This window comes from Pelmatolapia mariae, linkage group LG4 (genome assembly GCF_036321145.2).
Source record: "Pelmatolapia mariae isolate MD_Pm_ZW linkage group LG4, Pm_UMD_F_2, whole genome shotgun sequence".
NCBI classification, from domain to species: domain Eukaryota; kingdom Metazoa; phylum Chordata; class Actinopteri; order Cichliformes; family Cichlidae; genus Pelmatolapia; species Pelmatolapia mariae.
Window position 1 is genome coordinate 9,028,080 of NC_086230.1, and position 27,513 is coordinate 9,055,592.

Sequence of the window (27,513 nt, forward strand, 5' to 3'; positions counted from 1 at the left end):
GCAGAATAAAATGCAAAAAATACTTGTTTTGTCTCACTTTTTGAGTCTAACATGAACGTCCGCCCTGAGAGTCGGGTCTCACTGTTATTGGTCCTCCGTTGGCCAATCACAGGAGTGACAACACGTGACCTGTATAAACAGGAAGTGAGCGCAACTTCACTTGACCGCTGCTGTTCGAAGAGTTCGAAGACCGAGCAAAACTGAGCCCAACAAAACGAAAACAGACCGGCACACTTCATTCACATTTGCTCACGGACTCATTCTTATCACCGGAGGTAGAATGACACCAAAATGAAGGTAAAATTTATTTATTTATGTGTTAATACGCTTAATTTTGTTTGACAGAGGTGTCACTGGTGTATTCACACAGCGCTGTAGTTCACTGTAAACTAGTTTGATTCCGTGCTACTCGCCTATGGAAGGTAACGTTACAATTTAAGTATTCGAACTTAAAGACTTAATGCTTCTTTAAAATTTAAAAAAACACGTGAGCACATCATAATAAGCTGTTCAGTATTAAACCAGTTTCCCAAGCTTTACCGGACTTCTGAAGTATTTCAATTGTGAGACGTTTGAACTCAACGACCGAAGAGAGAGACTACTAACTAAAACTCGTAGATCATGGATGTCAAACTTTTACATCATCCGGGCCAAATACAGCTCACTTTGACCTTAAGTGGGCCAGACCAGTGAAACTTAACTTTCTCTGAGTGCAAAGACATTTAACTAGACATTTAATCCCCGAGAGGCCCATGATTTAAGAAAAAAAGGTGCAATTTAACAGGATGTATGTCTCAGTTGTTTTGTTCATTTACAGAAAATACAAAACACAAAAAACAAGACATCTCTATAGTAGATACTAAAAAACGGTATGTTTTCTCTTATTTAATTGTTTACTTAACTACTTTGGTGTAGCATGAAAGGCATTGTGGGGGAGCGGGGGTGTCTTTTGTCAGTAAGATCAAACGTAAAACTCATGAAAATACAATTAAAAGTCCAAAATCCATGCACTTTTTCACATTGTTCAAAGGTGTCCAGTTACCTGGACTGGAGCCTCTTGTGGGTCGATTCTGGCCCCTGGGCCTTATGTTTGATGCCCCTTTTTTTTTAAATGGTTCTGTTTGAAAGTAACTGTGAAATACACACATTCAACTGAAATATAGAAGGCTAAGAGGTCAAAATAATTACCCTTTTTTTCAGTTGGCATTGTGTTGTTTCGTTTCCTACATCATTTTTATCTCAAGTTTTATGTTGTTCCCCATCTGAGGAGGCCCTTAGCCTGAACTGGAGGGGCACAAAACTAAGCTACTGATCTGTTTATGAAGTTCTGCTAACAGCACCAACTCAATTTCATCAACTCATTGATTAACAAATTAACATTAGTATTAACAAACTCATACAGCCAGTTTCACAGACATAGATTAAGCCTACTCCCAGAGTAAAAGAAAAATCAAGGATGATCTCCACTGAGGGGGGGAAAAAACAAGCTTTTAGTGTAAGGCTAGGCTGGAAAACTGACCCATGATTCAGAACATGAAAATATATCAGTCACTGTGTCAAATTGTGAACAGTACAAGCACATTTGTTTCTGATAATTTACTTCATTTTGCTTGTTGTGCAAATTTTTACACTGTTGTCTTGGGACTTTTACACTTTGTTTACTCACCTAGCCGCACATATTACATGAATATGTAAATGCAGCACTTTGCCAAAATCCGTTTTCTAAAATTTCAGAGTTGGTGGCCAAATGTTAGTTAAAATAAGAAACCAGCAAGTCTCCTGCTGCAGTTTAATAGGCATATCTGAAATTCCTTGAGTCACAGGGTGCCGTCACGTGCTTTCTTTTTCCTTACTGACACGGATCATTAATGGCTTTGCTGAGTGTAACATTAGCTTCTGAGATCTGCTAGTAGAGTTTTATGTGTTGCAAAAATACATTCTATAATTATTGCATTTGGGTGCATCATCCATTGCTGATTGCGTCATATGTATTTAACTGGGCTATTATTATTTTTTTCTCTGTGTGTAGGCTGCTGTGATGATAATGAGCAATTCTTGCTCCATCGTGGTCATCTCTACATGTTATGAATCCTAGCACCTCCTCTGCTCAGTTTGTGGGTCAGTCTGCTGCTGATGACCTCATGGATGATTGGGTCTTTTTCTCTACTGAATCAGCTGTGTCCCAGGGCCTAGAAGAGAGCAGGGATGACCAGGAGGCAGAGGACACAGGCAGATTCAAAGACAAGTTGGTCTCAGCATGGAACAGCGTCAAATACGGTCAGTTCTTTTTCTGTCAGAGACTGAAATTAAGTGATGTGGTGAGCAGACCTGCTTGTCCTCTTTGTTTTTTGAAAGTAAACAGTTACCGTTTTTCCCTTTCAGGCTGGACCTTGAAGCAAAAATCTAAATTTAGCAAGCGCTCTCCTGTGTTCATGCTGGGGAAATCCTATGAGCTCAAAGATGAAGGTGAGGCATTTTGTAGGAGTAGAGCATTTGTCCCGTGTAAACCCTGAAACGATCGGTCATGTGACTGTAAAAGCAATGGAGAAAATTGTAATTGCGCCTCTGTAATTGTTGCAGTAGATCAACGGCATTTCCGTCGCTGCTTTGCATCGCTCCTGTGGTTTACATACAGACGGGGTTTCCGTCCGCTCCCCGGCTCCTCTCTGACCACCGACAGCGGTTGGGGTTGTGTTCTACGCTCCAGCCAGATGCTGCTGGCACAGGGCCTGCTACTGCACCTGATGCCACCAGGTGATTACACACAGTCCTGCTACAGTATCACATACATAGTCTGATCAACAAGACAAGACATCAAGAGATTATTTTCATTTTCATTCAAACAGACTGGCTTTACTTGCAGTCAATATTTCTCTGAAATCTAAAGTCAGGTACACTAAACAGCGGGTTCCTTCTTTTTAGGCCTTTTATTGCTGTTTTCAGTTGTTCCTCTTTGTGCCTTCACTTCTGTCTTTGGCAGGTAAAATTCAGCTCGATTGTTTTGAGTTGCTCAGGTGATCCACTCAGCCATTGTTGAGTATTTTATGTCTTTGCCTTTAAACGTTTCTGAAGTATTTTTAACAGTGTGTTTTAGGTCATTGTCCATCTGTGCTATTTGAAAACACTGTCCATTCAGCTTTGCTGCAGTTGGCTGAATCTGGGAAGAAAGTTTAGCTCTATGTACTTCAGATTTCATCCAGATGCATCTGTCTTCCGTGATCACCCATAAACACTAGTGATCCAGCACCAGTGGAAGCCAAGCATGCCAAAACATCGTGCTGACTGCTCTGTGGTTTACAAAAGGATGTTGTGTGATTCAGATTATGAGTCTAATTTTAGTCTCATTTCTCCAAAACATGAAGAATCAGTTCATTCATGGCTGCCTCCTGCCGAATGTTCTTTACTTGGCTGTGTGGCCTAAAGAAGTTTTGCTTTGTCCTGAAATGATGCTCCATCATTTTTGCATTTTTTTTTTTTTTATTTATTTATTTTTTTAACGCTAGGAAAGTTGTACTTATGTATTTCGTCAGAATGTAAATGTTGATTTGATTTGTGCGGTCTTTCTGATTGGTTTGTTTTTGGATGGACTGTTTGCTTAACTTGCACTGGAATCTCCTTTGACTGTTTAGTATGTTGGGGTTCACAGTTTTAGCAGCTTTCATGCCACGATGGGAATCACCTGCTGACATCTACTAAACTGGTAAAGCACCATGACGCAGCCTTAGATTTAATTGTCCAGTTACATTTGAGCACCTGCAAATGGGAAACGGTGCATAAAAGTGACTGCAATTCCTCTGAAATAAATGCTATATGCTTATTTTACAGTTTAACTCTATTCTACCATAGTGAGCTATAGGAAATTAAACAAAGTTGTCTGTGTACACAATGAGGTATTTTTCATTTGCCCCATCTTTAGAAGTTTTGTTACAGAATTTTAAATCACATCAAGTTAAACACAACAAATAATGAACATACAGTAGGTAGAATGGTATATAGCTCAATAACATTTTACAGTATGGCAAAACAAAAATCTTAAGAAAAAAACTCATCGGAAATGAAAATCATTTTGTCACAGATGAGAACAGTGGAAAACTGCATTTTACTTCTCAGTGAAACAAATATACAAACTCTGCAATAACGGCTGTCTTTCTTTCTTTCTTTTTTTTTTTTTTTAAGGTTGCACCTGGTCTGGGAACCAACGTGTTGTCAAAGATGACATGGACCTGATTCACTCTGTGAACGATGGATTTAGTTCGAGTGAAAGGGAAAGCAAGAGAAGTCGACATTCGAGCTGGGGGTCCATCCTGGATAGACCCGTGGAGGGTACACACAGAAGGATTTTACGCTGGTTTGCAGACAACCCCACAGCTCCCTTTGGCATACATCGGCTTGTAGAACTGGGCAAAAGCTCAGGGAAGAAGGCTGGGGACTGGTATGGTCCGTCCATTGCAGCACATATCCTCCGGTGAGACTTAAATTGATGATGTAAGAGACCAGTCGAACTAAAACGTTTATCATCTCTAACAGTGAAGGTCATTCTGTTTCAGGAAAGCTGTGGAAGCTTCAGTAGTGGACCTTCCCGATCTAGTTGTGTATGTAGCACAAGATTGCACCAGTGAGTGTTATCTTTATAGTGTTTGCAACACAACATATTTTATTTTTTAAGAAGAGGAGATTGTGGATAAACTCTTTAAAAAAGTTGATCCTTTAAAAAAAAAAAAAAAAAAAAAAAAAAATGTGGGTTTTTGTTGTTTGTTTTTAAGAGCTTAAATTGGTGTTGAAAAGATTCAGTGAGTCGAATGGACTTTAGATGTCTCTTTCCTTCTTCGTTCAGTCTACCTGCAGGATGTGAGGAAGTTGTGCGAACGGCCTATCCCTCAGCACTGGAAATCTGTCCTCATCCTGGTTCCTGTGCGTCTTGGCGGACAAGATCTCAATCCGTCCTACATCACCAGTGTCAAAGTACAGAACCAGTATTTTTACGTAATGTAATCTGGGTGCCTTACTGAACTTAGAGATATGTCTCTAAGTACAGTAAGGCTTTTGTTTGTGAATATTTTCGGGGGGGGGGGGTTGTTTTTGTTTTGTTTTTTTTTTTAAAGCAAAACTGGATCTCTGAATGGAAAAACTCCTCCATTCCTTTTGTCTTTCAAACAGAAACTCTTGATGTTGGAGTGCTGCATCGGGATCATTGGCGGCAAACCAAAGCACTCTTTGTTCTTCGTTGGCTTCCAGGGTAAGCCCAGTAAATTGTGTGTTATGATTATTGTGTTGAGCCATTTCATGTCCATCCTTACATTTTCTTTCTTCCTCTGGCACGTTTGTACAAAAGATGACCATCTGCTCTACTTGGACCCTCACTACTGTCAGCCCACAGTGGATGTAACCAAGAACTTTCCCTTGGAGGTATGAGCAACCATTTCTCTTCTTCTTTCTGGCTTTCTGTTTTGTTTCCTCTTGTGATCGCTTTTAAGTAAGGTGAGACATGCCACCACAGCTCTACAGTACCTCTTTTCCACTGACTCGGTCCTCTGCTTGTGCCAAAGTCAAATGGATTCTAAACATTTCTGTTGAAAAATAAATAAAAAGCTCGCACCATTTCCAATTTGAAAGCACAAAATTCCTGCTTTCAAAATTGATATCAATATTAATCTCAAGAAATGTTCATGTGTTTCACAGATTACTTTGCTATGTATTGTTTGCCTGTGAAACCTTTCAAAATCTAGGCTGGTTTTTAAAAGGGTAACAAGTATAACTGGCTCAGCAACTTTGCGGAACACCAGGTGTAAGATGAACCCTCAAATTACTCCTTCATCAGTATCACTGCGTGTTCCTTATAGGTCATTTGAATTAATTTTAAACCGGAACACTGTATGAAATATTTTAAAGTTTATTTATGTCTTTGAATAAAAACCATTCAATTATGACTTTTTTGAAGTTTTTCCATAGTATAGTTGTTCATATGTTTACCTGGCAAGCAAAAGATTGCACTTTTAATTTCAGTCAGAGACACAAATGCCTTCAGGGTTTTGTCAGGTAAAAATCCAACATGTGGCGCTACTTGCTGTAGCGACCCATTGTGACAAGGGCGCATCCAAAAGTAGCACTTAGATGCTGAGCTTTTAGTGAGCAAGGACTAAAACTGAGTAAAAATAAAAGCACGAAGATGGACAACAGGGATGAGGTTGGGTTCAAGTCAGTGTTCGCAGACTGAAAGGCATGCCACCTTGGGGTTATAACGACACAGTGATGTTTTCTTTTAATTAATGCAATATGCAAACACTTCAGGGCTCTTGAAGAGAAGAAGAACCATACCCTGGTGTTGAGACAAGAAGTGGACGACTAAATAAATGATAATAAAACAGAAGCATATGTGAGTCCGTCAAAGAAATCTAGAAAATATTTTGAGAACTTTCTTCGGTCCACTTGAACTTTGCGTGTTTCAATTTCTACAAAAAATATTGTGCTTGCATAAATCAGATTAATTACCCGTCCAGTTACCCCAGTTCTACTCACATACTCGTATTATTCCAAGTGAAGCCAGTTTTAAAAATCATTCCAAAATTCATATTCATGTTTTACATTGAAAGAAGAAAACATGTTCCACAATTTCTGTCTTCATTACACTGGATAAGACTGATATATCTATACCCTTTTTAAAAATTAAAAAAATGTAATTTTATTGTATTTTTTGCATCACACTCACTATATAGATCATATTTGCTTTTCAGTTTACCCGGGTTATACTTTGTTGACAAAAGGTTTATTATTAACTTGTTAGAGTCGGATATCTTTCAGTCAGTGGCCTGGATTCTGACACAATCAGAATCGGTTGAATTCTTTTAACTTTCTTCCATATCTTGGGCCATGCTGTGTTGGCGCTTAACTAAAAGGATAAACGGTTAACTTCTCTACTTACATCCTTGCTAGCATGTTTTCATGCACTCTCGGTATATGGACTGGATGCCCATTTTGTCTATGAAGTAATGACTTCTGTTAAAACCTGGCAGCTGCAGTAGCACCACCTGGTGTACAAATATCCACGTGTTTGTTGAATCGTCAATATGAGACGTTTTGGAGTTTCTCCTCTGAGCCTAATGAGATTTGTGTGTGATCCCATTTCTGTCCCCACTGCTTGCAGTCGTTTCACTGTAAGAATCCCAGGAAAATGTCTTTCTCTCGCATGGACCCCAGCTGCACCATCGGATTTTATGCAAAAGGACAAATGGAGTTTGAGTCGTTGTGCGCAAGTGTTAATGAGGTATGTGCATGGATAATTTGGGCTTCTGTTCCAGGAGCCTTTTATTACATGAAATATGATTTGTGTTAGACCTGATCTAAATTTGTTTTGTCCTTTTTTACAAAACAAAACAAAAAAACAATCAAGTTAATTTGAAGGAATTATTCTACTCTCCACTGCTTATTGTTATTAGTTCTAGTTCACCTTCTGTCTCCCACAGGCTGTCTCAGCGTCTGCAGAGACTTATCCCATGTTTATATTTGAAGAAGGAAAAACACGGGAGGAAGCGAGAGCAAACACACCCACGCACAGCGTCACCTTCCTACAGAGGAAGACCCAACTGGGAAGAGTTGATACAAGCAACAGCATGGACGAGTTTGTTCTATTGTAAACATAAAAAGATCATCTCTGCCCTGATGGAGGTCCTTCACTGAATTTTCAACATAGCATTTTGCACTTTTTGAAAATTACTGAGCATAAAGAACATTGTCCTCATCATTCACACACAGTGAGGTAGATGGACTCCTTAGCAGTTTCATGGGAAGTGGTTATGCATCAGTACTGAGAATGTTATATTTTATTGCAGTTTGTATTTATTTTTTTATTTTTTAGAGGTATATGCTTTAATAATTTCATCAACTCTCATCATTCTAATTGACTTGAGATTAGCCAAATATCCATGAGGTCATGGCCCTGTGTGCTACACTTCAAGCTGACTGTGATTGATTTCGCACAAGTGAATAGATTAATTTTTCTTGAATGGGTTTTAAAAAGTTAAATAGAGATACTCTCACTGGAAAATGGCGAGATTTACTGAAAATGTTACAGGTTGGCTTGTTTTTGCAGTCTATCTAAATAAACAGATTAGGAATGAGAAAATTAATTTATGAAAAAGAAATAAGTATTCACTGTAGTGCACTCTTACTTTAACTACTGCATTTCCTGTTTATACTGACCTTATGAAAACATCAGGCTTGATTAAGAAGAGGAGCGAGAACAAAAAAAGATGGATCGCCATGAAAGAATAATTGTTTTCAGTCTCAGTGATGCTTATATAGTTCAGTTCACAACAATGGTCAACTCATGGAGCTTTAAAATGTAATATATTACCCCACAATAAGAGAGAGCTACAATGATATGACAATCCTTGATAAGCAACTGGTTAGTGATGATAGGGAGGTAGAACTCCCCTTTAACAGGAAGAAGCTTCCCACAGAACCAGGATCATCTTGGGGCAGCCATCTGAAACAACCATGTTTGGTCAGGGGAAGAGAGTGTTTTGGTCAAAAGGAGGAAAAAATGTCTGCATGTCAGTATGTATCTGATTAATGCGTTTTTGTCCCCCTCATCTTTTCTAAGCAGCCATCATGACAATGTTGACTCAGTCCCTTGCATGTAATACAATACAAACGGTACTAAAGTTCAGGTAGTAATGGTTGCGCAGAATCCCTGCTGTTTTTCAGTTTGCTTCCCCTGTATGTGATAACCCAGGACAATGAGTCATCAGTCTTCCGGAGGGGGCCTCCAGTTCCCTCAGGTGGCACCTTTACTAGCCACATATTTCCATTTCAGTCTGTCCTGGAAGGTCTCAGGAGAGCAGAGCATACCTGTGCGGCCTTCTCCAAGAACTGGGAGAAAAAACATAGCTAAAACATCCAGACCATTTCAGACTTGTATGTTGGTTTTGATTCTGTCCTTCTATCCAAAGGAGCATGTGTTGATGTGAACGTGTGCCAGTTCTTGGTTCAGCTTCAGCTGCACCTCAATGAGTGCATGAGGCTTAAAATAAAACACTTTTGTATTGATTATGTTATAGTTAAAATAATGGATATTTATGGATTCTGATGCAGTCTTCTCTTCCTTTACAGTGACTGCATGGATGTTTGACAAAAAGACAAGTTATATTTAGGCATAGTTTGTACAGCTGCAAAGAGTGAAACTACACAAAAGTGGGGGAGTGGTAACCTCAAGATCCCTGTAAAACCTACCACGTGGTTAGCTCTAGTCTTTTTGGCCAACCAGTGAAGGCTCATCCCTCAGAAGTCCAACCTGACTCTTACTTTGGGTTTTTCCCTTTTACTACCATACCGAGCACCTTAGCATGGGATTGTGTCCAATCCAGCTTAAAGACACAGTCATGACCTCACGTTCCTTAAGTTCCTCAGTCACATGTCAGCTAGGTTCCACCATGTGACAGTAAATATTCTTCTCGATTATGCTAAAAAGATTGATGAGCAGTTGAAACATTTTTTTAAGCTCATAAGTATGATTTACATGATTTTAAGGTGTTTTTGTATGTGCTGTGCATATACACGTTTTAGAATAATGACAACTAATAATATTAAGGTAAATTAAAAGAAGATGGTCCCTACATAAAGCAGAAGAGCATGAGATCCTGCTTTATCTAAATTATTTATGGTATATTCAAATTATTTAGAGTACAACTATATTATTCATCTTAATATGCAGTTTGACCCAATACGATTGTCTTTGTAGCATTTTATAGGTTCACATGCCTTTGTTTTCTTTGTTTCATATTATAGTAGGGTTACAGTGTGTCTTTACATGTATCTTTTTGAAGTATTTCCTTTCGTAGCGTAAACAGCAAACCAATCATTAATGTGTCTTAAACGCTGATCAACACACATTGGCCGCAAGGTTAGAAAGATAGATTATTATTAGGTACAAACAAAGCAATAATGACATGAAAGAAAAGTGCACTCGACACCGTTTTCGTGCCACAGTTTATTTAATTGTGGTTTCTCACGCGTACTAAGAGCATTTGCGTACTTTCACGCTGATAAGTGCTGGGTTAAATCATATTTCAATATACTCGTCCATAATACAGTATTTGCCTCGTTCACCCATCCCCCATGCCGGCTTCTAGGGCTTTCGTGCCTGCTTGTATCTCAGAGGCTGCACTGAGCATGCGGGAAGGGAGCGAGGAGCCTGCGCAGAGGCGGCGCTGTAGAGCCGCACAGGCCGGTCTCAGCGATACAATCTGCCGAGAGAGGGGGGGGGTGAAGGAAAAAAACCAACTGGGTAGGTCGCTCTTTGTTTCTGGCTAGGAGGAAAACGAAGAGACTTTGCAACCGGCGACACTTCAAACATCAACTTCCACCACTTGTGTAAGTTCGCTTTAGTTTTTCTTTGGGCAGTAAGGGAGTTTTGTGTGCGTTTCGCGCTGCTGTTAGAGGATTGTTGAGCTTTCGTAGGGTTTTTTCCCTTCTTCGTTAGAGAAAAGGAGACCGACATTACCGTGCCGCTGCTGTGGCGCGACAGTGTGTAATGAATGAAAATTGTTTTTGGAAATGTGCTAAGAGCAGAGCGCTGAGCCAGGGGTACGGGAGGCGCGTTGGATCAATCAGCTTGGTAGATGAAGGGATGCTCTAACCTTTCACATGTCGCCGCATCTCGGCCACTATCTCGCAAAACAAGACGTCTTTTTTTGCCCTAATTGGCCTCGGAGAGCATGGCCGGCTAGGCTAACTGAACTAGCTCGCTAACGAGCCAGCCGACAAGTCTTAAATCCGGGTTGTGTTCCTTGTAGAAATACTATTATTTTAGTGTTATTTTCAGACGGAACCAGCAACCCGGTGAATACCACTAGAACTGTGTTGCATTACGAGAAGGAGAGAGTTAAAGTTAACACATATAATGTAACGTAAACTTTAAATTCTGCTAGGCCTGGCTAACGTTAGCCAACAATAGCTAGCCTAACTGTTATTGGCTTATAAATGTAAACTTTGGACAACTGGACTTTGGCAAAGTTTTTATTATTATGCTGTTCTCTCATTGATTTAAGAGAGACTCTGTATTTTTGTTTTTTGTTTTAACCAAAGCGTTTATTTGTGTCATAACAGGGCCTCTTCGATAGAGGTGTCTCGTAACAGTTTTCTTCCACGAAGTGATGTTCAAGTTAACTAATTGTGTCTTTAAAAAGATTCCAGACAAAGTTAAATCTCTTGTGTGACACACTTGACCTTTAAAAGTCAGATATTCAGCATAAAGTATATGAATTATCTAGTTCCTGTCAGCAGCTGCCCATTTGTACACTTAAGCAGGACATCAGGAGTGGACATTTAAATGCTGTAACGGCATAAAAACATTAGTCAGCTGTCTGTAGTTCATGTTTAACAGTACTAGGCACACTACGACTTGTGTACTTCACCAAATGACACATTTGGGGGGGAAAACAGTGACGGGATCACTTTTATTTTAATAGTCATTTCACATCTGCAATGAAGCATCCAATATTGAACGGCTTTATAAATATACTTTTGTCTTAACACAGCAACGTGAAACATGTGAGACTGTGATCAGATGTAACAATTCAGATAACCAGTTATTCATTTAAGTCAGTCAGTCAGCAAACAAAATGAAATGAATTGCTCATTTATTTTTGTCTCACCAGTGCTTGTTTAAAATCTTCCGAGTTTGGATTATTGGTCAGATGAAATAAGCATTTGTAAAACATTTTGACATTTGATTTCAGGCCATAACAGGGGACATTTTTAACTTTTAAAAATGTTATAGAGTTTCTTCATCTTCTTCCTTTTTTTTTCTTTTTGAAAAAAGTACTGAAGATTTCCATTTAAATTTTCTGTTACTTCATTTTTTTTTTTAAACATGGAAATTTTGTTGTATTTTTTTCTAGTGTCTAGAATTTACTTCTTTAGGGTGAAACACCTTTCATTTTAAGTAACTAGAGTAACATGTATACATGTCTTTTTTTAATTCTTGTTGCAATGTCTCTTTTAAGGGTACTTCCTGCAGCCACACATTCCCAGTTCCCCCTGAGAGATGTCCACTCCTGACCCCCCTATGGGAGGGACACCTCGCCCTGGTCCCTCCCCAGGCCCAGGGCCATCTCCAGGAGGCATGATGGGGCCAAGTCCAGGTCCCTCACCAGGCTCAGCCCACAACATGATGGGGCCTAGCCCAGGACCTCCAGGATCTGGACACCCCCATCCTCCACAGGGACCCTCAGGATATCCTCAGGACAACATGCACCAGATGCATAAAGTAAAATAAAAAAAAAAGACATTTTGTCAAATAACGCAATCTTCTTGTTGTTAAAACATGCATGTGATTATTGTGAATAGCTTAAACACAGTAATGTTTATCATTAGATAAAGTGAGTGGTTGTGGAATCATTTCTGTACTTTACATACTTTACGTGTCTTTCCTGTTAATTGTTTTGTGCAGTGTGTTCCCGTGTCACACTGCACAAACTTCAGTGTTTGTTTCATTTATGATTATTCGGTTTCATTTATGCAGCCAATGGAAGCCATGCATGAGAAGGGAATGCCCGACGACCCTCGCTATGGCCAGATGAAGGGCATGGGCATGAGACCAGGGGGACACAGTGGGATGGGACCCCCTCCGAGCCCGATGGACCAACATTCCCAAGGTATGTTGTGTCACACAGAAAAGTGCTTCATGGTAACATGTGTCAGGACTAGAAAGGTGAAACCTAAACTAACAGCATAGTGTCATGTTGATACGTTTGTGGTAAAGTCTACGTCTTCAATCCTCTTCTAACTTGAGTTAATGCACACTGAGTGAAGAAAAATTTAACTCATAGAACTTAGTTCTGGCCCTGAAATGCTCTTTGCAAAAGAAACCAGTAATGCAGTTGTGCTGGTATACAATGTGCGTGTGGAAACCCATCCAGCCGGTTTCTCCTCTTGTGTTGCTGTTCATGTAGCAGCAGTAGCAGACAGCACTGGGCAGGGTGACAGGAGGGGCGGGGTTCAGGGGCTTCCCCTTTCAGACAACAACAAAAGCAGCTGCATCTACAAAACCACAGTCAGCAAGCAACAAAGGTTGTTCAGAGGGAGGAATATAGAAGACACCACAGCAGTGTTAGAGTTTATCTATAGTACATGGAGATACAGTCACCTGGTTCTCTTATTATCCTTATTCAACATGTTTTTCTTGTTTGTTTGTTTTAAATTACATAAAACCTTCTTTAACACTCCAGAGATAACTTTTTGCCATACCCATTGTGCCCCTGTTCTGTCTGCAGGTTACCCCTCTCCATTAGGAGGCTCGGAGCACGCACCTAGTCCCGTCCCAGCCAACGGCCCTCCTTCTGGTCCCATGATGCCTGGAGGCCCATCTGGCCCGGGAGCAGGCCCTATGGAGGGAAGTGGAGACTCAAATCAGGGTATGGGTCAACCGAATCGTGCTGGTCCCCAAGGGCCAGGGGGCCCCCCTGTTGCAGCAGGTGGTGCAGGTGGACCCACTCCCTTCAACCAGAACCAGCTACACCAACTCAGGGCACAGATTATGGCCTACAAGATGCTGGCACGCAGTCAGCCTCTACCAGAGCACCTGCAGATGGCTGTGCAGGGAAAGAGGCCCATGCCAGGGATGCAGCAACAGCCAATGCCTAATATGCCACCTTCTACAGGGCCTGGAGGTGGCCCGGGTGCTGGGCCGGGACCAGCTCCAGCAAATTACAATAGACAACATGGTGAGGGGTTTTTATGTTTATTTATTTTGCAGAAGTTAAAGGAAAATCTGAACCTTTGATCATGATCAAGTTTATTATAGTTAACTAAAACTAAACTATCCAATCCAAATTATTTATAAAGCACTTTTTAAAGACAAAGCAGCAAAAAATTACACACAAATCACCACACAACAAATCAGCAGCAACAACAATAGTAATTATAATAAATAGAAGGTTAGAACATGCCACTCTCGTTCTATGATAAGAGCCAAATAATAAAGACGAGTTGTAAGATGTGTTTTAAAAACAGGTAATGAAGGAGCCATGCTAACATGGGCCGGGAGATTATTACACAAGTTGGGGGCGATAGCGTAAAAGGCTCGGTCGCCCCTGGTTTTCAGCCGGGTTTTAGGGACAGCTAGGGGAAACTGGTCCATGGACCTTAGCGAACTTGAGGGAATATATGGAGTTAGAAGTAGGGCTGCCACAAACGATTATTTTGATAGTCGACTAGTCACCGATTATTTTTGCGATTAGTCGACTAATCAGATCATGCATCCATTGGACGTACAACGTACAGCTTATTACACCAGCATGCATCTGCTCTTATATAACTATCATTAGCTTACAGCTTTAAGTGTTTAAGGTATGTGCTAACTAAAAATAAAGACAAGATGATAGTTTATTGAATTTAAATGAAACTTGCAGATTGTTTCGGTGAAGTTTAATAAACTCAGCCGTCTGCTCCTTGCTATCCAAAATATAACAGGACACCGGAGCATCTCACACTTCTGATAATCAGTTGTCTGTTTGACGTTTATTCAGCTGTGTAAAAACTATAATTTTAATCTTAGCCAGACCGGTTTACTCAGGAACAAATAAAATACTGAAAAAAGCCAAACAATAACATTTTTAAGTTATCTAAGTGACTTATATATCATGTTTAACCTGAGTAGCGAAAGACGGCGGTGGGTTTGAAAACGATTTGCCGGGAGTCCGGTGTTCTCACGGGCTCTAGTAAGCCTTGAACCCCGGCTAGCTATCGAGCTGGTGGGTAACAGACGTCTCCGAAAACGTCGGGGCGCTTTTGAAAATATGTGGTGTCTTGATAAACCGAGCAGATATTTGAGGTTTACACAGCTACATTCTCGCCTGAAAATATGTGAAACGTTTATTTTGTGACCCAGAAAGAATAATAAGAGTAGTATTAAAGCTAACTAGCTGACGCCATTGTTGGAAACTGAGCAGGGCCGCGCTATGAATTCTGGGACACAGCTTCTTCTTCTTCGGGGTTTAATGGCAGCTGGCATCCTTGTACATGCAGTGCTGCCATCTTCTGTTTCAGTCCGTTATTACACTCTTAAATCCTACTACTGATTCCTGCGTCGTTTGGGATCTTACAAAGCTTCAAACAACGCGTCGATTATTAAATTAGTCGTCGACGATTTTGATAGTCGACGTAATCGTGACTAGTCGACTAATCATGGCAGCCCTAGTTAGAAGCCAAGTATTGTATTTCAAAATATAGAATAAAATCTTAAAATGGATCCTAAACTGAACATTGAGCCATCCTTTGATATCTTTCAGACTCTCCAGTTGTGGTTTAGGAGAGCTGACATTTCTTTTTATAGGCATGTAAAATTGGGTGTCATGTGCATAAAAACGGTAGCCAAGGCCATGTTTTTTTTAAAAAATCAGGCCCATGGGAAGAAGGTAGAGAGAAAAAAGGACTGGCCAAGGTTATGTGCTTGGTAGATGAAAGGCCTGAACCTACCTGAACCACTCTACAGCTCTACCTTTGATTCCCACATGGTGTTCTCTTGTTTGCTTTTTTTAAATTACATAACCATATCATTCTTAGTTTTTAAGTGCATCAAAAGCAGCAGCAGTAAAAGATCATTAAGAAATCTTAAATGTGCAGATTCGGTGCTGTGAGCAGCTTTAAAATGAGACCAGGAAGTTTCCTCTGAGAGTCTATGAAAAACTGCAACTGTAAAAATACAGTTTTTGCTAAAATGTTAGCCATAAAAGGCAATTTTGAAATCAGTCTAAAGTTAGAGAGGATAGAGGCATCCGTGTTTGCTTTTTTAATCAATGGATGAACCACAGATGTCTAAAACAAGTGGGAACAACACCAGATGTGAGACTGCTGTTAATGATAGATTGGACATTTGGACCAATAGTCTCCCAGAGCACATTAGTGGGGCAAGATGCTGGTTTGATCTGAGTGACAATTTTCTTCAAAGAGACACAGGTTCAAACTGGTAAAAAGCAGTAGAGCATGTCACATTGAAGGATCATAAGAGGGGAGGGAGATGTTGGCTCTCACTTGTGCAACGTTATCAAAGAATTTGAGGTTTTCACAAATTTCAGGTGACGGTATTAGCAGATGGAGGAGTATTATGAATTGAATTAATAAGTCACACAAGGTTTGTGTTGATTATTCTCATTTATGTGAAAAAGTACTTTGATTTCTCAGCTTCAACAAAAAAATTTTATACTTACTCTTACTTTCTCTCAAAATGTCATATGACACATGTAACTTATCTTTTTCCCACCTTCGTTTAGTTCTCCGGCCTTCTAGCAGCGATACTGACATCATTAAGCCATGCTTCAGATTTAGGTTTTGGACAAGCGGATCAGATATTTCAACAATGTAAACAGGAAGGCTGCAGGATAAAACCAGATCCAGAGTGTGTCTTTGCTCTTGCGTGGGAGCGGTACCAATTTGTACAAAATTAAATCAATAAGGGGGGCCAGAAGGACAGTAGACATGGATATTTAGGACTCCTGTGATTAAAACCCCGTCATATCAGGGCATAATTCCAGCTAAGACTTCAGAAAAGGATTGGCAGAGAAACGGAGATCAAGCAGCAGTCGGCGATCATAAACCAGGAGAGCGTTGACATTTCTTGTTACAAGTGTCAGAAACAGGATAGGTACAAAGCTGACAGCAGGAGGTGGCAGGCCGTGTACACTGGTGCCGCCAATTGTTGTTACCTTTGGGGTAAAAAAAAAACAACAAAAAAACAACATTTTTGTGAACTTGGAAAGTAACTAAAGTACAATTGTAGAGGAAATATCCTTAGTTTGGCTATTTGTTAATTTTTGTAAGAACTCATTATCACCACAGACTTCCTGATGAGGGTTTGATGTCTACAACCCTGTGAATCAACTGCTTTCAAAAAGCTCTGGTTATATTTTACTATCTGTACTGATTTTCCCAAATCTTGCTCATGACATATGCCATAAATAAACAAATAATTATCATACATTAAAATTAGCACTGAAAGTAAATGAAAACTAAATATTTTCAAACAATAAAAACTAAACTGAAATGAGCAAATTCACTCTAGAAACTAACTGAAACTAAACTGGATTAAAAACAAAGTTGAAACAAAGTAAAAATCAAACCTAATAAAAAAAAAATACAAAACTATAATAACCCTGCTCTTGATCCCATGATGATAATAATAATAATATTGCATCTATCTAGAGGGCAGGAGCGATTGCGCAATGTTCAGCATTTACAAATTATGTCAAAAAACAGATTAATATGATTCGGTTTTTGTTTTAGGTATGGTAGGTCCCAATATAGCTCCTCCTGGACCTGCAGGAGTTCCTCCAGGTATGCAAGGCCAGCCTACGAATGGACCTCCCAAATCATGGCCTGAAGGTAAACCCAGGTTAAGCACCAACTTCACACATGTGTATTTTGTTTATACCTACAATTAAAAATAATCTTTCCTAAATTTCTCTTTTTTTAGGACCAATGGTGAACGCTGCTGCCCCTTCTAACCCTCCCCAGAAGTTAATTCCACCCCAACCCACAGGCCGACCTTCTCCTGCTCCTCCCTCAGTGCCTCCAGCAGCCTCCCCTGTTATGCCCCCTCAGACACAGTCGCCAGGACAGCCTGCACAGCCCCCTCCCATGATGCTACACCAGAAGCAGAATCGCATAACCCCCATCCAAAAACCTCGTGGTCTCGATCCAGTGGAGATCCTCCAGGAGAGAGAGTACAGGTGAGGAAAGGGAAACGACATGGAATGGCAAACAGTACTGAGCTACACAGAAAATATTTTGTCCTTGAACATGATGAAAATTGTCAGGAGCTCATTGAATGCTTCCTACAATATGGTAAAAAAAAAAAAGTTAAAAATAAATAATAAAACATCACTTTGTAATTTATAATTCTATTTCCATATCGTTGTTTTCTACTTAAATTTGAAATTCATAACTGGTGTTATTCAAATTGGTTGGTGTCTTAGTTTTCTTAAAAAATAAAGATTTTATGTAGTTGCAGCCCAAAGCATCTTATTGAGAATTTTATCCCACAACCTGAGAAGCTGCACGTGACCAATAAGTTGCACAGTTAAGCTAAAAGGAATAATTGATGGTAGAGCCCAATCAGTTCATCAGCAAACTGATATTATTAGCTGATATTAGCTTTTTGCCCATCTATCTGTGTCTGCATTAATGCTGGCTGATGATTAAAACCGTTAAGTTTAAAAAAGAAAAAAAAGAGATGAGAGAAATGCTCTTCAGTGATGTCATGAGTGTTGATGTTGCATACTTTGTCCACCAGAGGGCACTCTGCAACTTCCTTTTTGGCAACACATTCAGAATGCCACAAACACAGCAAGCAAATGATCCGAGCAGAGCGTAAACAAGTAAATAAACCACTATATATAATAAATGCTAGGCTAATGTTTTTATGTTTGGTGAGTGTGAAGGAAAAAGAATATCGGCCTAGATATCGAAATATCACTAAATATTGGTGTCGGCCTTAAAAAATTCTGTACTGCTCAGGATGTAGTTGACAGCATAAAAGTATCGGGATTATAGTAAGACTAAAAAAATCTGAGAAACGAGACGTTTCCAGTTTGAATAGGAAATTAAATCCCTGAACTGATAACACACAGACATCCATCACTTTGAGGGTTCTTCTACTTTTGTATGGAGGGAGAACAATAATGGTTTCAACTTTAATCTTTGTAATATTTCTATCTTTAAAATTTTCAGGCTTCAGGCTCGTATTTCTCACCGTATACAGGAGCTTGAGAACCTGCCTGGCTCTCTAGCTGGTGATCTACGCACCAAAGCCACCATCGAGCTCAAGGCCCTCAGGCTGCTTAACTTCCAGAGACAGGTAGATAATTGTATCTGCTGCTACCTGCAAATGTGTTTATAATACAGACACCTGAACTCTGCATATTTAATCAGCTTTCTTGTTATCTCTTCTTTACTTTTCCCAGTGAAAAACTTATATTGTCTTCCTTTTCTGTGCTTGTAGCTGCGCCAGGAGGTTGTTGTTTGCATGCGCCGTGACACTGCTTTGGAAACTGCCCTTAATGCTAAGGCCTACAAACGCAGCAAACGGCAGTCTCTACGTGAGGCTCGTATCACTGAGAAGCTGGAGAAACAGCAGAAGATTGAACAAGAGCGCAAACGGCGCCAGAAACACCAGGTACAGACGATTTCTAAAAGATCTTAAGGCGTCTAATTGGATGTTTTATATTGTGATATTTGTTAAAACAAATATGATGAGGTGTAGTTAATGTAAAGAGTCTAATTTAAGCATTTGTTTTTCAAAGGAATACCTCAACAGCATCCTGCAGCATGCCAAGGACTTTAAGGAGTATCACCGCTCCATCACAGCAAAGATCCAGAAGGCCACCAAAGCTGTCGCCACCTATCATGCCAACACTGAGCGCGAGCAGAAGAAAGAGAATGAACGCATTGAAAAGGAGAGGATGCGGAGGCTGATGGTGAGACTTTCTCAGTCTGTCAAAATGAGTCTGTATCTGCCGGAAGGAGCACAGTCTCTGAAATGAATGATAGGAATTATATTTGACGTTTATTTGTGTCACAAAATGATCTGACCTCTGTGCGAATCTCCTCCCAGGCTGAAGATGAAGAAGGTTATCGTAAACTTATCGACCAGAAGAAAGACAAGCGCCTGGCGTACCTGCTACAGCAGACAGACGAATACGTGGCCAACCTCACTGAGTTGGTGCGCGCGCACAAGGCTGCACAAGCACTCAAAGAGAAGAAGAAGAAGAAGAAGAAAAAGAAGGTACATGAATTAAATATAGAAGAGTAATGTAAAATTTCATCCACATAAAGAGAAAAAAAAAAGTGAAAAACTAAAATTATTTGATGCTTTCAGAAGCCCGAGGCTCCAGAGGGAGCTGCTCCTGCTCTGGGGCCTGACGGAGAGGTGAGTGTCAAACAGTAAAATTACTTTAAGGGAACTCTACCATAGAGATCACGCCCATTTTTAATGTGTATTTTTTTGTTGTTGTTTTGGTTTTCCTCCTTTCCTCTCCCAGCCTTTAGATGAGACTAGTCAAATGAGTGACCTACCAGTCAAGGTCATCCATGTAGACAGTGGAAAGATCCTGACGGGTGTGGAAGCACCCAAGGCTGGGCAGCTGGAAGCCTGGCTTGAAATGAACCCAGGGTAAGCGTCAAGTCTGTCTTGATTTCTGTAGAAATGATTTAAATTCAGTGTCTGGAATATCTGTGCAAAAGCCGTGTTTCATCCTCCAGCAAAACGACAAGGCACTCGCTTATCTCTTTTTCTATCCTTGTGTTCCTTCTCAGATACGAAGTAGCGCCACGCTCCGACAGTGAAGGCAGCGGTTCAGAAGAGGAGGAGGAGGAGGAGGTACGTAAAGCAGCTTCAGATTGTGTTTGTGGTGGTGGAGCAGCTTTCTGACATCCCGTTTTGTTTTGTATCTTCAGGAGGAAGAGGACGACCAGCCTCAGCCGTCTTCAGCTCCAACAGAAGAGAAGAAGAAGATCCCTGACCCCGACAGTGAAGATGTATCAGAAGTGGATGTCCTGCACATCATTGAGTAAGACAATTGTTGTACTTTATAATTATCCTCTGTTTATAACTGGTTGGTTTAATTATAATATTATGAAATTTACACGAATCATGTCTTTTCTGCTTCCATCAGACACGCCAAGCAGGATGTAGACGACGAGTACGGCAGTGCAAGTTTCAACCGCGGCCTGCAGTCCTACTATGCAGTGGCTCACGCTGTCACTGAGAAAGTGGATAAACAGTCCTCACTGCTGGTCAATGGGCAGCTCAAGCAATACCAGGTAGCTCATCACGACACAGAAAAGAGCAGCATAACATTAGCATTGTTAGATTGGATTTTAATGGTGGATTATATAAATAAATGTTGGATAATCTGAGTAAACTGAAGCTTATTTGAACCATTTACTGTTCAGATCAAAGGTCTGGAGTGGCTGGTGTCACTTTACAACAACAACTTGAATGGCATCCTGGCTGATGAGATGGGTCTAGGCAAAACGATCCAGACTATCGCCCTCATCACTTACCTCATGGAGTACAAGCGCATCAATGGGCCCTTCCTCATCATCGTACCTCTCTCGTAAGTGTGAACGTGTCTCCTCGGTTCCCTTTCGAAAGCATCGGCTTAAAAATGACGAAAAGTGAAAAGGCTGCTGTTCCTCAATCAGAGCTGTGTTCTTTTGTTTACAGAACTTTATCAAACTGGGTGTATGAGTTTGATAAGTGGGCACCGTCTGTTGTGAAGGTTTCCTACAAGGTCAGTGATGTTGCATTAGTACTTCAGTCACGCTTTGCTCGCAACATGACGAAAACGCTTTACACCATTTTTAATTCAGTTATTTGGTTTACTTAATATCTGTTTATCTTTCAGGGGTCTCCAGCTGCTCGACGTTCATTCGTTCCAATTTTACGTAGCGGAAAGTTCAACGTGCTGCTGACCACATATGAGTACATTATTAAGGATAAGCAGGTGTTAGCAAAGGTAAGACAGTCCTGTCACGTCTTCTTCCAGATCTAAATCTTGTCTTTTAAACGGTAGTCAAAAACACGCTGAATAAATGCCATATCTTCTTCATAAAGATCCGCTGGAAGTACATGATTGTGGATGAAGGCCATCGTATGAAGAACCATCACTGTAAGCTGACCCAAGTCTTGAACACACACTACTTGGCGCCACGACGTTTGCTGCTCACAGGAACTCCGCTGCAGAACAAGCTCCCCGAGCTCTGGGCCCTGCTCAATTTCCTCTTGCCCACGATCTTCAAGAGCTGCAGCACCTTCGAACAGTGGTTCAACGCCCCATTCGCCATGACTGGAGAGAAGGTGCGTTTACAGTCTGGTCGGGATTGTTGGAAATAGTTGTGGAGACTTTCTAATCAGTGTTCTTCTCTCACGTTTCAAGGTTGACCTAAATGAAGAAGAGACCATCCTGATCATTCGACGTTTACACAAGGTGCTCCGACCTTTCTTGCTGCGGCGACTCAAGAAAGAAGTCGAGGCGCAGCTGCCAGAGAAGGTCAGTGTGCACAGCTTTTGCCAAAACATATTCAACACTGAAATATTTCTGCTCAGAACAGGTCAAAAAAATGTAGTTGCCCTGCTGAGATTTCCCCTTGTTGTTGTTCTACAGGTGGAGTATGTCATAAAGTGCGACATGTCAGCTCTGCAGAGGGTTCTGTACAGACACATGCAGGCCAAGGGAGTCTTGCTCACAGACGGTTCAGAAAAAGACAAGAAGGTAAGCTGATGTCTCGAACTCAGTTCTTTTGTGGTCATTTAAAGAAAATTTGAAATAATAGACGCCTAATTTATTCTCCTCATTTTACAGGGTAAAGGTGGCACGAAGACCCTGATGAACACTATCATGCAGCTGAGGAAGATTTGCAATCACCCCTTCATGTTCCAGCACATTGAGGTACCAGACACAAACACCACCATTTAAATCATGATACCAGTAAATATTTTTAAAAGACAGTAGAACAGATGTTTTAAAGCTGAAATACAAAAAAAAACATATGATATTAATCATTTTTACTTGTTTTCTTTTACAGGAGTCCTTCTCGGAGCATCTCGGTTATTCTGGTGGAATCATCACAGGGTACGTAAAGCGAAAAACTGTGTCTGTGGATAAATGTTAGGTGCTCGGTCAGTGTCACTCATATTCTCCTTTTCCCTGTCCAGCCCTGACCTGTATCGTGCCTCTGGAAAGTTTGAGCTGCTGGATCGTATCCTGCCCAAGCTGAGGGCCACCAACCACAAAGTGCTGCTCTTCTGTCAAATGACCTCACTCATGACCATCATGGAGGACTATTTTGCGTACCGCAATTTCAAGTACCTGCGTCTGGATGGTGAGAACCTTTTGGCTGTTAACTATAAGAGAGTCATATTGAACTACCGGGAGTCACTAACAAAGCTGACGTGATGTTTTCTTAGGTACCACCAAAGCAGAGGATCGTGGCATGCTGCTGAAGACGTTCAACGACCCCGCCTCTGAGTACTTTGTGTTCTTGCTCAGCACCAGGGCTGGAGGTCTGGGCCTGAACCTGCAATCTGCTGATACTGTCATCATTTTTGACAGTGACTGGAACCCGCACCAGGTACTTTATGTGCACAAAGAAGTTCAGGAAATGGCCTGTTTGTTGTGAACATGTTTGCTTTCTGCATAACGATTCCACCTAAACTGTCTGTGCGTGCTCCCTACAGGACTTGCAGGCCCAGGATAGAGCGCACCGTATCGGTCAGCAAAACGAGGTGCGCGTGCTGCGCCTCTGCACCGTCAACAGCGTGGAGGAAAAGATCCTGGCAGCAGCCAAGTACAAGCTGAACGTGGACCAGAAGGTCATCCAGGCCGGCATGTTCGACCAGAAGTCTTCAGGCTATGAACGTCGGGCCTTCTTACAGGCTATTCTGGAGCACGAGGAACAGGACGAGGTCGGGGCTCGAGGAGGCTGCCGCACTAGGGGGGCGTGGGTGGGTGTGATCTAAACCTGTTCCCACATCGCCCACCCGCCCGCGTCCGCCTGTGCGCTGCCCCACCTCTTCATTCTCTCCCTTCCCCCCCCTCTCCTCTTTCTGTCTCTTTTCCTTATTTCCCCTCTTTTCTCAGGATTTGTGAGCTTTCATCAATCCAGACTTCTCCCTTTCTCCCCTATGTATTTCTGCTTCTGCACAAACCTTTGATGGTTAATATGATACTTTATCCTTCACTCTAACATAAAAGCTTTTCCCGTTTTATATTTTCTTTCCTTTTCCCCTCTTTATGGCTTTAAACTCTTTCATGCAAAGTTAAGGATTTGTTTACCTTTACTTTTAGTATCAGTTTCATTTGCACAGCGTTAGTCATCTAGTGCATCCTGTAACTGCAAGTGATATTTACAGTGTCTACGTAAAGCATAGTAATGTTCAATGAATTGCTAGTAATTCATATTGCTGCTTGGCTTTCCATTTGTGTTTGAGAGTCATTAGTTCAGAGACTTGGGTCTGAGGTGCCACAAATCTGCAGTCAGCCATCGCTCATTCAGCCCGTCTCATTTATCTGCAGGAGGAAGACGAAGTGCCTGATGATGAGACCGTCAATCAGATGATAGCGAGGAGCGAAGAGGAGTTTGAACAGTTCATGGTTCGTCTTGGTTTCATGTCAGTTATTAGACACTTTTAAATTTTTTGAATCTGACTCTAATCACACTGTTTTTTGTTTTGTTTTTCATTTCAGCGTATGGATCTAGACAGACGCCGCGAGGAGGCCCGTAACCCTAAGAGGAAACCCCGTCTGATGGAGGAGGACGACCTGCCCGGCTGGATTTTGAAAGACGACGCTGAGGTTGAGAGGCTAACCTGCGAGGAGGAGGAGGAGAAGATGTTTGGCAGAGGGTCGCGCCAGCGCAAGGAGGTGGACTACAGCGACTCGCTCACAGAGAAGCAGTGGCTCAAGGTGGGATGAGTCCCAAATACTGACAGCTGAATCGATATTAGGTCTTTTCCCACTAGTTCAGCCTCTACTCAGTTTCTGTCGTTTTTCATTACAGTAGAGTTCCACCTAATGTGCGTAGGGTTGCTATAGCAATGCCTCTGAAAGTCTGTGATGTCATTTGTATGCGACACAAACAGTACACAACAATAGAGCACATTGAGGCTACAGTCTATGGCTTATTGTTGGTTTTTGTGTAGCCATTTCTCTCGTTGCCGGGTTTTAAAAATGCCAGTTCTGGCTTTCGTAAAAGAGTCGCTCTTACAACTCATGGACCTACAACTCACGTGTTCCTATTAAATTAGTTTTCAACTGTATTTCTCTTTGAACAGGCCATAGAAGAAGGCAATCTAGAGGACATTGAAGAGGAAGTGCGTCACAAGAAGACGACCAGAAAGCGCAAGAGAGACCGTGACCACGACGGCGGCCCGGCCACACCCAGCTCCAGCAGCGGCCGCGGGCGGGACAAGGACGACGATGGAAAGAAAGCAAAGAAACGGGGTCGCCCACCTGCTGAGAAGCTCTCTCCTAACCCTCCATCTCTCACTAAGAAGATGAAGAAGATTGTTGACGCTGTCATCAAATACAAGGACGGGTGAGGAGACCACTCTTCTGAAGAGCGCAGGATTAGCAGAAGGCGTGAAAATTTAGTTTGATTGCGTTTTTAACTAACATGTCTCCTTTGCAGCAATGGCCGACAACTGAGCGAAGTCTTCATCCAGCTCCCATCTCGCAAAGAGCTGCCCGAGTATTACGAGCTCATCCGCAAACCAGTGGACTTCAGAAAGATCAAGGTGAGGATCAAAAATTACCTCATCAATGGTTACCGATTTTTTTTTTTTATTATTTTTTATATATATATGTATTTCTTTTTTAGATTCCAACTTATTAAATCCTACATATCTGACTGCTGCCTGTTGTTTCTCTCTCTGTGCATCAGGAGCGGATCCGCAGCCACAAATACCGCAGCCTGAACGACCTGGAGAAGGATGTGATGCTGCTGTGTCAGAACGCCCAGACTTTCAACCTGGAGGGCTCTTTGGTGAGTGATGCTAAGCAGCACACGCTCACCAGCGTGTGCTGAGTTGAATATTTAACTTGTAAGTTAAATATTCAACTCATTTAACTTACAAGTTTTCCTATTTTGGAAGCTAACTTTGTTTCTCTCTTTAACCATTAAATTTTTTTTAGATCTACGAGGACTCCATTGTGCTCCAGTCCGTCTTCACCAGCGTGAGACAGAAGATAGAGAAGGAGGATGAAAGCGAGGGAGAAGAAAGCGAGGAGGAAGAGGAGGAGGTAGATGAAGGCTCGGAGTCTGAATGTGAGTATTGGAGAGGCACGGTAGCTTTTATAGCATCAGCGGGCGGTGAGGCTCACTCAGCATTATTTTGTTCTTAATCTTTGATCCCTCATCAGGTCGTTCAGTGAAGGTGAAGATTAAACTGGGCCGGAAAGAGAAGGGGGAGAGAGGAGGGAAAGGACAACGGCGGCGGGGCCGCGGAGCCCGGGCTAAACCTGTGGTAAGCGACGACGACAGCGAGGAGGAACAGGAAGAGGTGAGAGCAGAACAGGAGAACGAATACACACACACGCGCACGCACGCATCAAAGCTTGAATCTTCTGCATTCATGTTAATGTATTTAAATGACAGATTTTCCAGTCACAACGACAGAGCTTTGAGTTCTCTTTAGAACCTGTTGGAAAGAATGAGCAGAAGAACGGTTCTGCATTCACTCTCTCAGATGTTTTCCTGTTTTAAATCATTAAAACAAATCCCTTTGCGTGACACACAAGTATTTGACACAGGGGCTTTGTTTTAATGAATATATTTTACATTTGAATTTCAGTTTTAAAAAAATTAACTTACACAAGATTTGTTTTTAAAGCTATAATCTGGATTATAAAATGCAGCCAAACTGACCATGATTCAAATTCTTGCTACAATTGAGCAGCTATTCTCTAACAACTTCTCATAATCATACATTTTTAGATGGTAAATAATGTTTTCTTGTTCATTTTTCAAAATTAAAATACCAAAATCAAATACATTGATCATCATGATGATTGCCACATCTTTTATCTGGTGTGTTGGTAATGGTGATTCCCTTCAGACAGTTCACAACAACCCAGTCATTCTATTCTAGGTCTGAGCTGGGATCATTTGCACGCCACTCGTGTTTTGTGGTGTTTGTGGTACTTTTGATGGGCGCTATGTGCTTGTGTCGTCTCCAGTGCAAGGTCTTGTTGAATAGTGAAAGTAAATCTTTGTTTCCGTTTCCTTCAGGAGCGTTCAGCCAGTGGCAGCGAGGAAGACTGAAGTGATCCGCCTCCTGATTGGACCAACGACCCACTGAGCCCTTGACTGGACTTTATATATTTTACTTAGATACTGCAGATTGAGTGGACAGGCCTAGTTTTACCTAGATGAGCTGATTTTTAGTGAGACAACTGTATTCTCATTAAAGCATACCATTAATTAAAAAACAGAATTAAAAAAAACTAAAATATGAAAGCTATGAACCATCCACTTCCATATTTAAACCATTTTCCCATTATGAATAGTAGTGTGTCTCTTTGCCCTTTTTTTTCCTCTTTTCTGTAAGTGGGAAAATGACAGAGCCTGAATTATTATAGACTGACGGTGGGCCATAAAGACAGCAAACTGTTTTTTAAGTGGTATTAATTTTGTCGTCTTTTACTTTTTGGGACAAGAGCGTACGTGTGAACCAGGACTCGCTGCGTTCTTTAAGACCCCTTTTTGAATGCATGTCGTGCGTGTCTCTTGAAATGCACCTGGATGTGTCTTCATTATTATCTGTGTTTAATTTAAGACTACAAGCGGGAGCACGGTACACCCCCCCGCCCTGCAGACCCTTCCTGTCAGGCTGTTTGTATTGGGGGAGGGAGGGATTGGACCATTTTCTCGTGTCTGTGGCACTGGATTCCAAAAAAAGTACAATAAAGGCATCTCATAATTATTCATTGTTGTCATCATTGTTTCAAATACACACTT

At 41.3% G+C, this 27,513-nt stretch overlaps 2 protein-coding genes across 5 annotated transcripts; both read left to right on the plus strand.

Moving 5' to 3' along the window:
- The first annotated feature begins 154 nt into the window (after window positions 1–154).
- LOC134625271 (cysteine protease atg4da-like) lies at window positions 155–9,587 on the plus strand. 3 transcript variants are annotated; one of them, XM_063470482.1, is made up of 11 exons: window positions 155–297; window positions 2,030–2,277; window positions 2,383–2,466; window positions 2,584–2,754; window positions 4,177–4,465; window positions 4,548–4,615; window positions 4,835–4,962; window positions 5,158–5,236; window positions 5,333–5,406; window positions 7,142–7,261; window positions 7,461–9,587. In XM_063470482.1, exons 2-11 carry the CDS (start codon window positions 2,085–2,087, stop codon window positions 7,629–7,631), a joined length of 1,377 nt encoding a protein of 458 aa, XP_063326552.1. In that variant the 5' UTR covers window positions 155–297; window positions 2,030–2,084; the 3' UTR covers window positions 7,632–9,587. The 3 variants fall into 3 exon arrangements, with proteins under 3 accessions (XP_063326552.1, XP_065326504.1, XP_063326551.1); XM_065470432.1 differs by having other exon boundaries at window positions 2,176–2,277; window positions 2,581–2,754; XM_063470481.1 differs by having other exon boundaries at window positions 2,581–2,754; window positions 7,461–9,586.
- Window positions 9,588–10,165: 578 nt separating this feature from the next.
- smarca4a (SWI/SNF related, matrix associated, actin dependent regulator of chromatin, subfamily a, member 4a) lies at window positions 10,166–27,478 on the plus strand. 2 transcript variants are annotated; one of them, XM_063471327.1, is made up of 34 exons: window positions 10,166–10,368; window positions 12,003–12,265; window positions 12,521–12,653; window positions 13,272–13,721; window positions 17,278–17,376; window positions 17,468–17,723; window positions 18,724–18,850; window positions 18,995–19,168; window positions 19,296–19,469; window positions 19,607–19,777; window positions 19,871–19,921; window positions 20,034–20,164; window positions 20,308–20,371; window positions 20,449–20,561; window positions 20,667–20,814; window positions 20,947–21,110; window positions 21,221–21,287; window positions 21,402–21,512; window positions 21,611–21,853; window positions 21,933–22,046; window positions 22,161–22,268; window positions 22,359–22,445; window positions 22,582–22,628; window positions 22,712–22,878; window positions 22,964–23,127; window positions 23,234–23,500; window positions 24,072–24,149; window positions 24,243–24,461; window positions 24,830–25,092; window positions 25,186–25,291; window positions 25,438–25,539; window positions 25,689–25,821; window positions 25,917–26,056; window positions 26,785–27,478. In XM_063471327.1, the coding sequence occupies exons 2-34, from the start codon at window positions 12,044–12,046 to the stop codon at window positions 26,815–26,817; spliced, it is 4,926 nt and encodes a 1,641-aa protein (XP_063327397.1). In that variant the 5' UTR covers window positions 10,166–10,368; window positions 12,003–12,043; the 3' UTR covers window positions 26,818–27,478. The 2 variants fall into 2 exon arrangements, with proteins under 2 accessions (XP_063327397.1, XP_063327398.1); XM_063471328.1 differs by having other exon boundaries at window positions 10,167–10,368; window positions 23,234–23,461.
- The last annotated feature ends 35 nt before the right edge of the window (window positions 27,479–27,513 follow it).